The following is a 16,580-nucleotide window of genomic DNA, read 5'->3' on the forward strand; positions in this document are numbered from 1 at the left end:
GGGGGAGTGTCCCAGGAGGGGGAGTGTCCCAGGCTGGAGGAGTGTGCCCTGGGAGGGAGGATTGTCCTGGGAGGTGGCAGAGTATACTGGGAGAGGGGAGTGTCCCAGGAGGGAGGAGTGTCCCGGGAGGGGGGAGTGTCCCGGGAGGGGGGAGTGTCCCAGGAGGGGGGAGTGTCCCGGGAGGGGGGAGTGTGTCCTGGGAGTGGGGAGTGTCCCAGGAGGTAGGAGTGTGTCCAGGGAGGGGAGAGCGTGTCCTGGGAAGGGGGAGTGTCCCAGGAGGGAGGAGTGTGTCCCAGGAGCGGGGAGTGTCCCGGGAAGGGGGCGTGTCCCAGGAAGGGGGAGTATCCCGGGATGGGGGAGTCTCCCGGGATGGGGGAGTGTCCCGGGATGGGGGAGTGTCCAGGGAGCAAGGAGTGTCCTGGTAAGTGTCCCATCTGCATGGCGTCCCCATCCCCGCCCAGGCCCCACCACTCACCTGCCCGCAGCAGGATGACCTGGTCGTCCAGGGGCAGCTCTGAGAAGTGTGGGATCCGCTTGGCCCACTCCACCAGCGTGAAGAGCTGCTTGTCGGCTGCTTGGCAAATGTTGGTGACGGGGTCGTTCGGCTATAGTGGAGGAATAAGAGCAGGACATTCAGTCCCAGAAGCCAGTGTACTGACAGAACACAGCCAGACCAGCCCTGCCCCACACACTGGGCCCATGTGGGGCGCTGAATACGGCCCCCAAAGATGCCCAGTTCCCAATCCCCGGAACCTGGGACTATGCGACCTTGCATGGCACATGGGGCTTGGCAGAGGTGATTAGGTGTGGCCTGAAATTGGGAGGTGGGCCTGCACCACCAGGGGGACCCAGGGTCATTGCACAGGGCCTGTGAGAGGGAGGCAGGAGGGTCAGAGGAAGAGATGCGATCACAGACGCTGGGGCCCAAGGGGAGAGAGACGCTGCTGGCTTTGAAGGTGGAGGAAGAGGCCATGAGCCAAGGAATGTGGCAGCCCCAGAAGCAGAGGCAGAGGCAGACTCCCCAGCAGAGCCCGCAGGAGCCAGCCGGCAGGCACCTTGACGTCAGCCCACCAAGACTGATTTTGGCTCTCTGGCCACAGAACAGTCAGATAATAAAATGTGTGTTGTTTCCAGCCACTAGGTTACGGCAGGACACGAGTCTGTCCCACAGCTCTGGGAGGCAGGCGCGGGGAGCTGGGGAAATCGGATACGGGGCAGTGTTGGAGCAGGGTGGGACTGACCGCCTTCATCTCTGACGGTCACGGTGGCCCACCCTGGGGACAGGGCTGGCCTCTCACGTTCCAGCAGGCATGGAGATGTGGGAACTCGGGAGGGCAGGCGACTCGACTGAGATACCAGGCCCCAGGCACAGAGAGAGGGCGGCACTCACGGCTCCTCTGGAAAGCCCTAGCCGGAAGGGGACCACTCAGTCTCACAGATAAGGGGACCCAGGCGGCCTTGAAGCAGGGCAGGACGGGAGAGCCCTCCCCAGCTCCTGGCAGGTGGGGCTTGGGTCATGGACCTTCTGTGTCCTGAGTAAGGGGAACTCAGACGACGGCCCCCTCCATGATGCCGCTGCAGGACTAACGACCGTCAACAGGATTCAGGGATCCCTCACTCCAGGGCATCCGCCAAGGAGAAAAATGCCTCCCTTTGAAGAGTTTCCACAAACAGAATCCACCTGCTCGTCAGAGACGTGCAGACTAAACGCAGCGCCCGGCGGGAAAGGCCTCTGAGGGCGGAGAAGGCCCCCGAGGAATGGCACAGAGACTCACCAGGCAACACAGCGCCCCGAGCAGGCCCAGGTGACAGGCTGGTGCCATGGGTAAGGAAGGAGAGCCTCAAGCCCTCCTAGGCTGGCTCGGACCTCTGCAAGAGTGGGCACAGGGGTCACCATCTGTCATGTGCCTGCAGTTGGCCCCTCAGGAGAGGCCAGGGCAGTCCTTGGGGACCCAAGCCAGAAGGGGTGCACAGAGGGGTGAGATCCCTCGGCTGAGAGGGGTTCGCCACAGTCTACACAGGTCTGTGACTCACTCATTCCTCCGCAAACCTTCCATGAGCAGCATCAGCAGCCCCCAGCACTCACACGGCTCCTGGCTCTGTGCTCAGCGGCCCCCAGGCCCGCCACAGCCAGGCCAGCTTCTCAGCCTCAGCCTCTCCTTCTGTCACGCTGGGGGCTGAAAGGGGCCCGTCCTTCTTGCCTGCCCATCTGCTGCAGGGCATCCCTGAGAAAGGATCGAGCAGGCCTGGCAGGGGCGGGGGGATGTGGGGAAAACCAGCCCCAAGCACTGTGTCTGCAGCAGGTGGCTCTGCTTGGGATCCTTGTACCCAGGAACTTCCCAGCCGCTGGCCGGCCACTCTCGGAAGCCAACACAGGGCCCAGAGCAGGCCCAGGTGACAGTCTGGTGCCATGGGTAAGGAAGGAGAGCCTCAAGCCCTCCTGGGCTGTCTGGCTCGGACCTCTGCAGGAGTGGGCACAGGGGTCACCATCTGTCATGTGCCTGCAGTGGGCACAGTCGGGACAGGGAGCAGAATGTGGCAGGCTGGAGAGCCAGGAGGCTGGAGCGGAGAAGGAGGCACACTCCCGGCAGGTGTCAGGCTCTGGCTCCAGTACCAGCAGGGCTAGGCCGGGAGGGGGTCCCCTAGGTAGGGAGGAACAGTGCAGGAACCCGGCTCCACCTCCCTGTGTGGCCTCAGGAAAGGATTAACCTCCCATTCTCGCCTGGAGATCCAACGTGCCTCTTGTAACAGAAGGCGTGTGATGGATGGGCTCTACTCCTGCCTAGAAGTGTCCACAGGACCTGCCCAGGCCCTGCTCTGCGCTGGGGAAAAACCAGGCACCGGGACCGCGACACTGGGCAGCCTGCCCCCTTTCTGGACCTCAGTTTGCCCATCTGAGGGAAGGGGCCCAGTGAGCGGTTCTGGAAGTTGGACCCAGGCCAGGCCACAGAGGAGCATTCAGTGTGAGCTCAGGCACAGCAGGGAGTGAGCGGGCACAGAGAGACCCCGTCCCCGTGGAAGCTGTGTCCTTTATCCCCAGCGAGTCCTGCCTGCCTTTGTGGTTCTCTAAACTCCCTCAACTTTGATGCAGTGAGGGAGAGAGCAGATGGCAGATTTCCCCCTCCAAATAGTGTCCTTCACGAAATAAAAACGTGGCAGCCCTTTGTGCATCTGCCAAACTTGTTTTTGGATTTTCTGCTGGATCATGAAACCCTCACAGCCACCCTCCCTCTCCTGCCCTCCGCAGGGCTGGTGAGGCGGGCACGAGGCAGGGCAGGTGTGTAGACCAGCCAGGGCTGGGGGTGGGTCTGTGCCTCTCACTCACGGGGACGGTTTCTCCGGAAAGAAGGTGCCTGTTGTCAGGGTCCCACGTACCTTCTCCCCAGCCGGGCAGCCCCAGTCCCCGGCCAGAGTAGAGGTCTGAGCAGAGCCGGGGACATGAGGGCAACGGGTTGTCCTATCCAGAAAGGGCAGGGAAGCAGGGTGGTCCTGACCCAGCCACGGGGCCTCAGACAAGAGCAGACCCCCACCCTCAGACAGACAGAGGCAGCGGGGGTGCGGGCCCTGTGTGAGTGCCAAGGAGCAGGGTGGGGTCGCTGTCCTTGACCGAAGCTGGCGGTGAGGAACAGCAGAGCCGTCACCAGCAGCCTCGTGGGGGCAGAAATTAACCCACCACACACCTTATCCTGTGATCACACCTCACCCTGTGATGGCCAGTGCCAGGGGCCACAGAGAAAAGAGCAGGTGCTCTCAGCCCACATCACAGGGGCAGTCCCCATCCTGGTGGGGGCACAAATGAAGGCCAGAGGTACCTCAGCTGAGACCAAAGCCTGAGGAAGAGCCAGAGGGCCCAGCTCCAGGCCACGGGAGCCGCAAGCATGAAGGGGCAGGGGGGTGGTGGGCAGGGGGACAGTGACCTGCAGGGCACACCCAGCATGGAGGACAGGCTGGTGTGCCTGGACCCACAGAGAGACAAAGGTCGAGGCGACCTCATGGTCGGCCTGTACAAGGTCTTCGGTGGCCACAGGGCTCTGGTCCCGGCCCCAAACCCACAGGGAGACACGGGTGAAGACTGGACACCACGGTGACCGCGGCGAAGACGCAGGGGCCCTGAGGGCCAGCTGGACCCAGGTCCCCCGCAGCAGGAAGCTTAGTGCACAGTTCTGAACCTTCACTCGGGCGGCCGGGAGCTCACCTGCCTAACCCTGGGCACAGCTGGAGCTGCCCCCTCAGTGGGGCCTGGGACAAGGCGGGGTCTCCCAGCCAGACAAGCTCACCAGGGAGCAACGGGTCCCGAGCAGTGCAGGTTCCTGGGCCTTAGGGTAGGAGGGGCTCAGAACGCACCTGTGCCACCCTCCCTGGCAAGGCCACAGCCAGAAGCAAAGATGCCACAGGGAGGGAGCCAGTAACAGGGAGGGTCCAAGGAGGGGAGGACAAGGCCAGGGGATCTTGAATCCAACACCTCCAGGGCCAGCCGGAGCCAGCCCAGGAGAAGAGCCTGGGAGCAGGGCTGTGGCCCAACCAATTCTCCTCCCCTTGAGGCTGTCGGGGTGGGAGGGGGCAGGAGGGTCAGCATGGGGGTGACCAGCTGGTGGGCTGCAGAGCTGCTTCCTGCGTCTACGGCAGCCACCGAGACGGCTGGGCACCTGCCCAGGGCCACACAGCTGCGGGCAGAGCCAGCCCTGGAACCAACCTGCAGAGCCTCTTGCCGGGGGCTTGGCCTCCTCCCACACCTTTTCCAAGGGGCACCAGGGAGTAGGGACAGCCTCCGCACCCAGAGAGGCCAAACTCCAAGGGGACACAGTGGCTAAGGCCCCAGCAGAGATGGCCGAGAAGGAGGATGTGGCTGCAGGGCCCCTGGCCCCCGCCCCGAGGGCCACCCGTGCATGGGCCAGGAGAGGAGAGTGCTGCCCGGCCTGGGCGAGGGGCCCACAGGGCCACCTCGGGTAAGAGGCTGAGCTGAGGAGGCCACAGGGCCCAGGGCAGCCCCCAGGACCTCTCTGGCTCATCAGCTGCTCAGGCGGGAGGGTGAGTGAGCGAGGGAAACTGAGGCAGGTGGGGTTGCCCACCCCCGCAGAGGCGGTGACTCACCGAGCTGGGGTTCAGCCCCATGTTCGCCTCCACGTAGGTCTCAGTCTTGGGCTCCACGGCCAGCTCAGCCTCCAGGATCCTCTCCACCGGCATGTCCTCGTTGGCGCTGCTGGTCGACTCCACCTCATTCTCGTTCCGGTCCTTGCCACGCTGCCGCTCCTCCTGCACGGCTACAACCCGGGAGGTGCAGGTCAGCCCCACACTTAGCCGGGCCAGTGGCTCCCAGGGAAGGCTGTCGTGGCCGGGTGGTGCCAGCTCCCAGCCAACGCACCCACAACACCGGCATCCCCACCAGCGCTGGGTGATGGAGACCCCGTCTCTGCCCCATGCCTGGCCGTGTGTCTGTGTGCTCTGAGAACAGAGGCCAACTCGCATTCATTCCAATTAAAGTTCACACCAGGAGCCTGCCTGGGGCGTGGCAGGAGACAGTGCAGCAGGAACCTCAACATGGGGTGAGAAAGGCCCAAATGGTCTATGGACTCAGGGAGAACCAGGAAGCCTTCCTGGAAGAGGTGTTGATGTGACTGGAGGAGGAGGTTGCAGAGGAATCATGGCTCAGGCTGGAGACACGGTCCCTGCCAAGGCCCAGAAGCAGAGCAGAGCACACACATGACGTGGCACAGGGGCACCCATGCTGGCTGAGGGCCTGGACAAGGGGAATATCCAGGAGGTGACAGGCTCAGAGACACCTGGGCAAGCAGGAAACCGTGCACCTGCAGACCCCACGCCCCTCCCAATGACACTAGGCCCTGCCAAAAATGGAGGGCAGGCGCCCAGCCCCACCCTGGCCACACAGAGACGGCTCACCCAGCTCCACCGACCATGCCCTAAGCAGGGCACCAAGATGCCCTTCAATCCGCTCCAGGAAGCAGCCACTCCAGTGGAACCAGAGGCCGAGCATTAAGGTAAAACAGAGCGATGCTTGCAGGCAGCAGGAGCTGCATCAGGCATGGGCTCCAGCCAGCTGACTCTGATCAGCCCCGGGGGTGGGCGCTCAGCGAAGGGGCCTGAGGCATGAGCCCTGGCTGCCCAGGTACATGCGGCTCCTCCCGCCCCCAGCTTCCCTCCACCTGGATTTGCCTTCCTCGACTGTCCACTTTGAACACTGAGGGAGCCACCTCAGCCCCTCTGTCAGCCTGTCTGGGGCTCTCCCACCAGAAGGGCCGGGAGGCAGACTGGGACCCAGATGGAAATTGGACAGAAGCATCCACTTGGCTTATGGGCCATTCTCCCGAGACACGTCCCCTTCCCTGAAAGTCCTGAGCTGCGGCTCTGGTCCCCAACCCCACCACCTCCTCCTTCTGTTCCATCCACCACCCAACAGCCCCACGGGGCGGGCACTCACATTACCCCATTGTACCGATGAGAAAACTATGGCTGAGACAGAGAAAATGACTGTCCAAGTGAGTAAACAGCAGAGCCAGGAAAGCAACAGGGACCGTCGGGTCCTGCAGCCACCTCTGTCCAGCACAGTTCCACGCCCGTACTCCAGTCAAGACCTCTCCACTCTCACCCTGGGAATGACCCTCCCGCCGTATCTCCTCCGAGCTCAGACACGGACCTGGGGGCAACTCCTCCCTGGCTTGTGTCCTCCTGCCAGTGTGCTGGGCTGGGTAGTCCCTGACCCAGGCCCCTTCTCCTCCTGGTCTACGACGGTGCCCTCCTAAGAGCCCAAGGCCTAGGACGGTGCCCTCCTAAGGGCCTAAAGGTATGGCCTGGTAGAGGGGTTCCTGGAGCTGCCACCTCTCTGGGCCTGTGGCGGGGCTCATCCCAGTCCCTCCAGGAGGTCTCGATGGTGGGCAGAACACAAACCTGGAAGCCTAGGGTCCTCGCAGGCACCAGCCACCCATGGACTGACCATGTCTCGTCCCACCCTCCCACCTTCTGGCTTTCAGATGGGTTTGGAAAACGGTGGGAGAATGTATCTGTGCCTCTGGTGCCCTCCGTGCCCCACCCGCCACGGTGTCAGCCGCCACTTTCTCCTGAAGCCACAGTTTCTGCTGAGCAGCCATCTCGGGGCTCTGCAAGCCCCTCCCTTCACACCCCCAAGCCCGGGGTCCCCAGCCCTGCCTGGTTCCCTTCACGCCAGCCACAGCTCTGCAACAGTCGCACGTGGATGCCTCTCAGCCACGCTGTGCCAACAGTTGCCAGCATGGCCCACTGGCTTGAGCGAGGGACTTCCGCCCACACAGGGAGACTCCGGCCAGGAGGCCCATCCCCAGCTTCAGGATGCACCAACCAGGCTGAGGGGCCAGCCAGGGACCCCGCAGTTGGCAGGCACAGGCCTGGCCCTACTGGAAACCTGATGGCGGGTGGGGGCAGGATGGCGAGCAGGGCTGGTGGGCAAATGGCAACGGTCCGGCAGGGGCTGCAGAAGGCTCCAGTCAGCCCCCACATGGGACTTCCGTGAGCCCTCCAGAGGGCAGTGCTCATCTGGGGCAGGGTCACTACTGATACAACCCTCTGTACAGGGTCCTGAGCCTGTAGAGCCGACCCCACCCATGCTGAGCATCCCCCGGGGCAGGAAGCACCCGCACACGCAGATCTCAGCCAGCATCTGAGCTGAGGGGGACTCGAACCTCCACCGGCCCAGGTCCCTGAGACCCTAAGGATGGGCAGCAAGGGCAGAATTCTAAAGTCTCAGTGCCAAGACACAGATGGCACTGCTGTCTCCCCAGTGGAAAAGCTGAGGCTCTGAGAACCAAAGGGGCAGGGCTGAGTGCTCAAGACAGTGAGCAGCCTAAAGCTGCAGGCCCTGGGATCTGACAACCCCAGCCCCACACAGCCTGCTAGCCTGCCACAGCCCGAGCAGCCGTGTGGCCCCGGCCAAGTCCCCTGACCTCTCTGTGCCTCGGCTCCCTCATCCGCAAGACGAGAATGACAACGCTCACCCCCAGGATGGCTCCAAGAGGAAGCGCCAGCACACGGGGGGCCTGGAGGTGCTCACAGCTGTCACCGCAGCCTCCCACCCCACGCGCCAGCCCGGCCCACTGCCAGGGATTCTCTCCTGCTCAGAGGTAGCCCCAGGGCATGGGGAGCCCCAGACAAGGGTGGCCCTGAGCGAGGGGCCTCGCTGCCAGTTCCTCCCCAGGCGCCTGGGGCTGGGTTCCTTGGCACCTGCCTCCTCCGCCAGGGCAGCCGAGAATTAATTAGCCAGTGTTTTGTGAAGCACTTTGAAGCTGTGAAGGGCCCGGCAGCTCTGCCCAGCATCATTATAAATATGATCACTTTATTTATAGGCTGGGGGGCAGGAGGGGCCGGGATTTATGCTTTGCCAGCACAATCACCTTCTAGACGAAGTCATGCTTGACTCATGTTCCGCTGGCGCCGGAGGCCGGGCGGGAGGCGTCTGTAAACACAGAGCCTCTTTACCCTCCAGCCCCGAGCGCAGCGGCTGGAGGAGGCGGAGTGGAGGCATGGAGGAGGCTGCTCGGAGGCAGAGGAGGCTCACACGCCGCAGCCCAGTCCCCCCAGGAAGACCTGAGACTCCCACCCAGGCGGCCCCTCCCCAGCATCCGTGGGGTCCCGAGCCTCTGGAGACAAGCTGGCCTAGGACTTGGGGTGCAGCAGCCCCACAGAAGCAAGGGACATCTCTGACCTGCCACAGCCCCCCAGGGTCGAGCAGGAGGGAGGGGGTCTGGGGAAGGGCAGACGGCTCTGAGACAGGCATGTCGGGGCCCAAGGGCATCCCCAGTCCCACTGGCTCCTCTGCCTTGGGTAGTGGCAATGGCTCAGTCCTTCCTCTGTCCCTTGTGCAGCCCAGGGCTGGGCCCAAGATAGGCAGGACTGAAGTCCACCAAACCATTCTGGCCTCCTCTTAAGGATGAGGTGACAGAGACCCAGAGAGCGGTGCCAGAGGCCACATGGCAAGCTAGAGTCTCTAAAGGGAGTGGCTTCAACCTAGGGCTTCAACCTAGAGCAAGGCATCGGAACATGAGAACCGTGCACACACATGTGCACACAAACCATGCAGACACACAAACACACACATACATACCACACCACACACACCACATACACATACACACCACAGCCACACCCATATACCACACAGACATACCACACCCACACCCACACATGACCACTGTTCTCCAACGCTGCCACCAGCCACGCACAGCACTCTCATCACAAGCTCTCAGGGGTATTCCTGATGCCTCCAGCCCACCACAGATGAGGAACCTGAGGACCAGGCACGGCAAGGTCGCTTGCCCAGTGTCATAGGCCAGAAGGCAAGAGGGCCACACTTGAGCCCAGCCGGGGCTCCCTTCCCACAGCAGAGACCTGTGGGGCCAGCCACATCCCTGCAGTGCATGCACACGCACACACATGTGCACACGCCAGACACTGCTGTTTCCACACCCAGTCCTTCAGAGCCGGAGGGTGGGCACAGGAAGCAAAGGCAGGCAGGGAAGAAATGGGGAGCAGCCTTCCTGGGGGAGGAGGAGGAAGCAGAATGGGGGGCAGGCATTGCCCCCTCTAGGCCAGTGTCTCCCCCCACCACCCCTGGTGGAAGCTAGGTCTCTTCTATCGGACTGGGAACCCCCAAGCGTGAGGCCTGTCTTCCCCATCACAGCACGTGTGCCTCCGGGCCCCCCAAGCCCTGCCACCCCCGGCTTCAGCAAACAGGCCCAGGCTCAGCTTGGCAGAGGGACAACACCCACCACGCATGTCCCCCCACCTCTGCCCACCCCTGGTCCCGGGAATGCTGCAGAACGAGTCCCTCCTGGTGGCTGCCTGCGCGTGCAGGCCCTATTGCCCAACCAGAGATGCTATCAGCCTGTGGCATCCTACAGCATAGGGGTGGGAACCCATCTGCCCCAGAGCCACAGTGGGCCCTTGCCGGGGGCAGAGTCACCGCATGGGGGCACCTGGGCCATCCTGCCTTCAGCCAGCCCTGGGACCAACCCGAGGCGATGTCCTCGCAGCACTGCACTGGGATGCGACGCCTCAGCACCACCCTCAGTTTCTAGGAGTCTGACCACAAACCAGGCCGAGGGACCACGTGGCATCAAGGCCAGTGAGCGTAGCTGCCTGCCAGGGGCCTGATACTCAGGAGTGCTCAGCCCCCGCAGCCGACAGCTCCCATCCTGCATGCTCTAGGCCACAGACACCTAGCGTTGGCCAACTTGGCCCCATAGCTTTCTCCAGGGCTGCTGCAATACCCCACCCATGCAGCCAACAGCCCTGCCCTCCGCTGCCAGGGAGCCCTCCTTGCAGGGGTTTGCCCCAGGAGGAGAGAGGGAGGCTCCGCATTTCAGGACCCACCTGGAGCCAGATGCAGGCGGGGCAGGAGGGTGCCTCCCAAGTCCTCCCAGCCACTGGTCCTGTGTGGGGTCCCTGCAGGGCAAGCGCCTAGGCTGCACCTGGGGCCCCGTCCCTGCCCAAGAGTAAGGCGCTCCACAGGTCTGGCTGTGCAGCCCACATAGCCAGGGTAGGGGAGGCAAGAGACTCCCCCTGTGCACGAGGCACTGGCAGCAGGGCACGTTTGGCACGGGGGCCTCACCGACTCCTCGCCGCCCACGCAGACGCGCCCTCCACGCCGAGGCTGAGTTCTGCAGCTGTGTTTGGGGCAAGAGCGCTCGGCAGCAAGTTCCTGCCTCAGAATCCTGCTGGAGGCAAAAGGGAGGGGGCCCACTGACAGCAGCATTTTCTCTCACGGCCCTAAGTCCGGTCTCCAGGGCTGTGCACTGCCAAGAGGAAGGACAGAGAGCAGGAAGGACCGGCAAGAAACAGGCGCCACGCCTGGTGCTGGCCCTTAGACCTCCCCATGGCTCACCTCTCTGTACCCCATTTCTCTGTCTCGCAGGTAAGAGGTGAGTGAGACCACGCGTGGGGATCAGGAAGGGGGTGTCCAGGGTGGCCCCCCAGATGGGGGGGCTCCTAACAGGACCCAGTCACCAATGGGCACCAGGGGAGGGGTCTAGACCAGGTGACTCCAGGTCCCCCAGCCCCAACACTGCACGGTTCCACTGAGATGGGATGGGGTGTCATCCCCAGGCGTTGGGGGGCCCAGGCAGCTGGACTCTGATGATCCCAGGCACATGGATGACCGGGCTGCAGGGCCTTAGGAAGGAGTCAGTGCAGCCTGGAGGGCCCGGGACAGGGCTCAGAAAGGCCAGCCCTGACTTCTGAGGGCCCGGTGTGATGCCAGCCTCAGACTTCATGGACACTGCTCCCTGCATCAGGCCTGTGGTGCCGACACCTTTTCATCCCTCAGGCGTCAACAGCCCTCCTGCCTGCCTGAATCTCACTGGGTGCCGGAGGCAGGGTCAGGTGCCTCCTCTGGGCTCCCACAGTGCCTGAGCTTCCCCTAAGTCTGCACCGGCTGCACCCTGGGCCCCCCCTGGTTATCTGGTGATCACTTTCTTTTTTTTTTTTTTTTTTTTGAGACGGAGTCTTGCTCTGTCGCCGGGGCTGGAGTGCAGTGGCCAGATTTCAGCTCACTGCAAGCTCCGCCTCCCAGGTTTACGCCATTCTCCTGCCTCAGCCTCCCGAGTAGCTGGGACTACAGGCGCCCGCCACCGCGCCCGGCTAGTTTTTTGTATTTTTTGTAGAAATAGGGTTTCACCGGGTTAGCCAGGATGGTCTCGATCTCCTGACCTCGTGATCCGCCCGTCTCGGCCTCCCAAAGTGCTGGGATTACAGGCTTGAGCCACCGCGCCCGGCCTGGTGATCACTTTCAAAGGACAGCAAGCTCAATGCTGTAGGCCCAGGCCCGGCACCAGCCATGCACAGTGCTCTCATCCACCACCAAGCTCGCAGGCGTATTCCTGAAGACCCCAGCATCTGAGAGTGGTCTCGGCTAAACCAAGCTGTCTGTGCTATGGCATCCTCGCGGAAACTGCCAGGCTCAGGCTGCACACAAGGCCTTCCCCACCCGGCTCCGGCCATGCCTCAGGCCTCCACCCCAGAACAGGCCCGTCTCCACGCCTGAGCACAGAGGCCCTGGCCACCGCCTACCCTACCCCTGCCTGCCCCTGTTCCAGTTTCCATCTTCCAGGGACAAAGCTGCACCTGCCACCACAGCAAGCCTTCCTGCCCACACCAGGCACCCAGAAGAACTGGACTGGGCCCACACCTCTCCAGGCTGCGCACACACCTCTCCATTCTGGGCACACACCTCTCCATTCTGGGCACACACCTCTCCAGGCTGCGCACACACTCCTCTGCCCTCTGGTGAAAGCAACAAGGTATGGATGGGAGCCAGAGCCCAGCATGTGACCCTGAGCAAGGCTTGAACCCTCTGGCCTAGGTTTTCCAGCCTGCACAGCAAAGGGTGGGCCTGAGCACACGCCAGCACTCTGTGAAACATGCATCCCCATCAGAAAGGCCTGACTGGCAACACTGGGCACGGCCACGCCAGCCCTGGAAGGCAGCTCTGCTATGCGGGCACAAGGACCCCATGCCAGCCCGTACGTCACACTCGGCCTCGCGGCCCAAGGAGGATACCCTGCGGGAGTGCGGGGCCCGGCAGAGGCGCTGATTTCTCAACAGGACCGTGAAGGCTGAGACGGCACACACACGAGATGATGAAATGAAACTGCAGCACGAGGGCCGCCACTCAGGACATCCCTGATGGTGAGACAGTGGCTTGGATCCTGCTTGGGGACCCCAACACGGGCTGGCGGGGAGGAAGTAAGACACACCAGCCACACAGGTGTGGGGCCTTGGGAGCAGCACGGCAGAGGACAGAGGAAGGGTGTCCTGCAGAGCTGGGGGCACGGGGACAGACCAGCAGATCTCCACCCCAGACAGCACCTCCCACCCCCACAAAGCCCAGGGCACGGGACCCAATGGGAAGAATCGAGGCACACCCGCAAACACGTGAGAAAACCATGACCCAGGGACCCACTCAGAGGTCAGGAATCGCCAAACCTGAGAAGGAAAGGGGATGTGACAGATGGAGACACTGAGGTCCACAGCCAGCCAGGGCTGGGAAGTCACAGCACCTGTGAGGCCCAGGACTCCGACCCAGGTCTGACTTGACAATTGTGGTGACATCGGGGGAGGGACCTTCCCTGCAAACCACCCCCGACACAGATTTGTTAATAAGACCGGCACAAAAATGCAAGGAAAGGAGGAACTGCTCCAAGAGCCTGGGGGCCATCCGGCAGCCCTGCAGGGGTGCAGCAGAGTTGGCCTCGGGAGGAAGCCAGCCCGGAACCACCCCTGGCATCCAACAGCTCAGAAGACGTCCCCGCTCCACCTCTCCAACCTAAGCAGCACCACCTGAAGGTCTCCTTGACCATCCCCTCGCCAGACAGCCAACGCCAGCCAGAAAATGCCGCCTGGGGCCCATGTGCGCCCACGCTTCGGGCCCCGCCGCCACTCCTGCCTCAGCCTTGCCGTGTTTCTGTCCAGGCCACTCACTCCCTGTTGTCCATCTTGGGTGTCCATGCGTAGGCCCAGGCCCCACTGTTTGTCCAACACCTGCCCGTGCCCCCACCCGACGCCGTGGCCTACCTTCCCGCTTCATGCCCATGGCCAGGCACTTCTGGTAGCGGCAGTACTGGCACCGGTTCCGCTGCCGCTTGTCAATCAGGCAGTCCTTGTTGTCGCGGCAGGTGTAGGTCAGGTCCTTGCGCACCGTCCGCTTGAAGAAGCCCTTGCACCCCTCGCAGCTGTACACCCCGTAGTGCTTGCCTGCGGGACAGGGCAGGGCAGGGCTGGGGAGCAGCCACCGCACCGGCAGGCAGCCCACCCTGCATCCAACGCTGCCACTGTCAGCTGGTGGGCCAGGCCTCAGGAAGGGACCCGCTGGTCTCCAGACCCCCGCCTGGGCTCAGACTGGGCCCCGGCCTTGCCCTCTCTGCTCCTCCGAGGACAACTGGGGAGTGGGGCAGGGATAAATCCCAGCTCATCTGGGACCAGAGCCCCTGGCAAGTCACCTGCTCTGTGTCTGCACCGTGCAGCCCGTTCTTCCCTCTCAGGCTGTGGGGGGCAGTGGCACAACACAGGCCCCTTGCCCAGACCCAGCCAAGGGAGGAGGCACGGTGCTGGCTGCCCCCACACTGACCCTGCCATCAGCAGCCACCTCCTCTCCAGAAGCCTCAGGCGGCCCTGTGCCCCACCCCACCCAACACACGCTGTCCCACAGACATGAGAACCCTGGAATGGCCTCGTGGAGCCCTGGGAGTGGGCCATGGCCCAGGCGCCTGCCTCCCTGCACCCTGGCCTTGGGTCCTGCATGGCCCACAGGAGGGTGACTTGGGGAGGCCTCCAGACCCTGCAGTGGCCTGACAACCCTGTCCCATCGGCCCCCACTGCAGCAGTACCTGAGGAGCGGTCCCCGCAGATGGCGCAGATGTGCTTGGTGAAGGAAGCCATGTTTCCTGAGGGGTGGGCGGGGACCTTGAGGACGCCATTGAGGCCCAGGGGGGGCTTGATGTCCTCGCTGCTGCTGACCGGGTTCATGGGTGAGCTGAGCTGGGGGGGCAACCACAGCGGTCAGTGGGGTGCACACCAGGTTCGTCCGTACGTCCCCCAGAGCCCTGCAGCAAGGATGGCGCAGCCGTACCCCCCACTTCACACACAGACACGGAGGCTACAGAGGGTCGTGCCCCCCACCCGCCACGCTGCTCCGGAGCAGGGGGGCCACTGTGCGTGCTGAGCGAGGCCAGCAGAGGCTGCAGCAACCTCAGCACTCGCCCACAGCAGACCCCAGGCCTCTGTGGCAAAGGACCCCTCAGCAACCCCCCAACACATGGGCGGTCCCTGCTTGCACCCCCCATCCACTGCCCACCTAAATGAGAGCTGCCTCTCATTACTGAGCCCCTGGCAGTGCCCAGCCCTGCTGGGTGCCCCTGGACACTCCATGAGGCAGGCACTGTGGGAGGTCCCAACCCACAGATGAGGACGCCGAGGCCCAGTCCCCAGGACGGAGGAGGGCTGGGGACCCTCCAAGAACCACACATGTACCCCACCACACCGCAGGGCAGGGGTCCTGGTCACGTGACACAGGAGAGGGGAGTGGACACCCCCGGGCATCGGGTGGCACGACACCACTGGCCTCTCCGCACACCCCTCCGCCCCACCCGCCAGCCCGCACGCTGCCGCCCGGGCAAGCGTGGGAAACTCACCCGGTCACCCTGGTAACAGCTGCAGCGTGCAGTGACACAGCAGTTTTGGTTCCGCTGCCTCCACCCAGCTCTGCAGTCAGTGCAGAGGACCCACAGGCGCTTCCCGCTGCATCCTGCCAGCCAGCCCGGCTGCGCACAGCACTGAGCGCTCGGCCAGGCAGCCCCCAGCCTCCACTTCTGCAAACCCCTGCCACCGCTTGTGCGCAGGAAGCTCCCCTCCTTCCTTCCTCAGGCCTCCAAAATCCCATCCCCCCTTCTCACGGGACAGGAAGAGTTTGAGGCTCAATGCAAGCAAAGCAAAAACCACCCCAAAGGCTCCTTTCACACGGGCCTCGGTGCCTGGAATGAGTCTTCCAGCCCCAGTTTGCTCTGGCTTCTAAGTTCTTCCTCGGTCTGCCCAGGTGGGCTGTGAGGTTTTGCGAGGATGCTTGGTCCCCGCAGGCCTCAGGTGGGCTGCAAGAGGCCAGGAGGTCCCCCGTGACAACTCAGCACAGTGGGGGTACCACAGTGGGGGCTCCAGTCACCGGAGAACCGGGTGGCCACCGTGTGACTCGCCAAATGCCCAGTGTTCACGTCCACAGGCACCAGGTGCGCTTCTCAGAGAAGGGAGGGAACTGAAGGGGCAAGAGAAGGCCCCAGATGTTTGCTGAGGGGCACCGTGCCCGGGCTTTGCACCCACACTTGCCACTCCCTGCATGGAAAACCCTGGGGGCCCCAGATGCAGAGGCTGTGGCTCAGGGACGTCAGGGGCTGGCCAAGGTCACACAGGGTCCCCCACTCTGCAGAAGGCAAAAGTGAAGCCCCTGGAGGGACAGAGCTCGCCCAAACTAAGTGCCCAGCTGGCCCTGCCCCGTGCTGGGCTCCGGGAGGCACCAGCGGACAAGGCCCTGCCCGGCCCTCCAGGGCTCGCTGGTCTAGTCGCTGTCTCGCTTGGAGGCACTGGAGGCCCCAGAGGTGGATCCCTGGCTCCGGATTCTGCCTGCCTCCTCCGTTCTCATGGCACACTGGGAAAATTATTTAATTACTGTAAGCCTGAGTTTCCTCATCTGCAAAACTGGAACAACGTTAGTGCCTACTTCTTTTCTTTTTTTTTTTTTTTCCAAAACAGGGTCTCACTCTGTCGCCCACGCTGGAGTACAGTGGCACAATCATAGTCACTGCAGCCTCGAATTGCTGGGCCCAATCGATCCTCCTGAGTAGCTGGGATTACAAGTGCATGCCACTGCACTCAGCTATTTTTTTTTTTTTTTTTAATAGTGGCGGGGTCTCAACTATGTTGCCCAGGCTTGTCTCCAACTCCTAGGCTCAAGCAATCCTCCCACCTCAGCCTCTCGAAGTGCTGGGATTACAGGCGTGAGCCACCGCGCCTGGCCAGTGCCTCTCAGAGCCAATGTGCAGGTAACTGAGTCG

The 16,580-nt window shown here is 63.2% G+C and overlaps 1 protein-coding gene across 3 annotated transcripts in view; it reads right to left on the reverse strand.

The window, feature by feature from the left end:
- Positions 1 to 16,580, reverse strand: part of RXRA (retinoid X receptor alpha) — a 113,616-nt gene that overhangs the window by 15,661 nt on the left and 81,375 nt on the right. For 2 of the 3 annotated variants that reach the window (XM_031654695.1, XM_021927075.2), the window contains exons 3-6: positions 14,367 to 14,517; positions 13,555 to 13,734; positions 5,092 to 5,261; positions 476 to 605 (exon numbers count right to left, since the gene is read on the reverse strand). In XM_031654695.1, the coding sequence (XP_031510555.1) occupies positions 476 to 605; positions 5,092 to 5,261; positions 13,555 to 13,734; positions 14,367 to 14,517 (631 nt within the window). Of the gene's footprint in view, positions 1 to 475; positions 606 to 5,091; positions 5,262 to 13,554; positions 13,735 to 14,366; positions 14,518 to 15,170; positions 16,209 to 16,580 lie in introns of those variants that run through there. The other variant, XM_017949503.3, reaches the window with a different exon arrangement.

This window comes from Papio anubis, chromosome 13, assembly GCF_008728515.1.
Source record: "Papio anubis isolate 15944 chromosome 13, Panubis1.0, whole genome shotgun sequence".
Taxonomy (NCBI): Eukaryota; Metazoa; Chordata; class Mammalia; order Primates; family Cercopithecidae; genus Papio; species Papio anubis.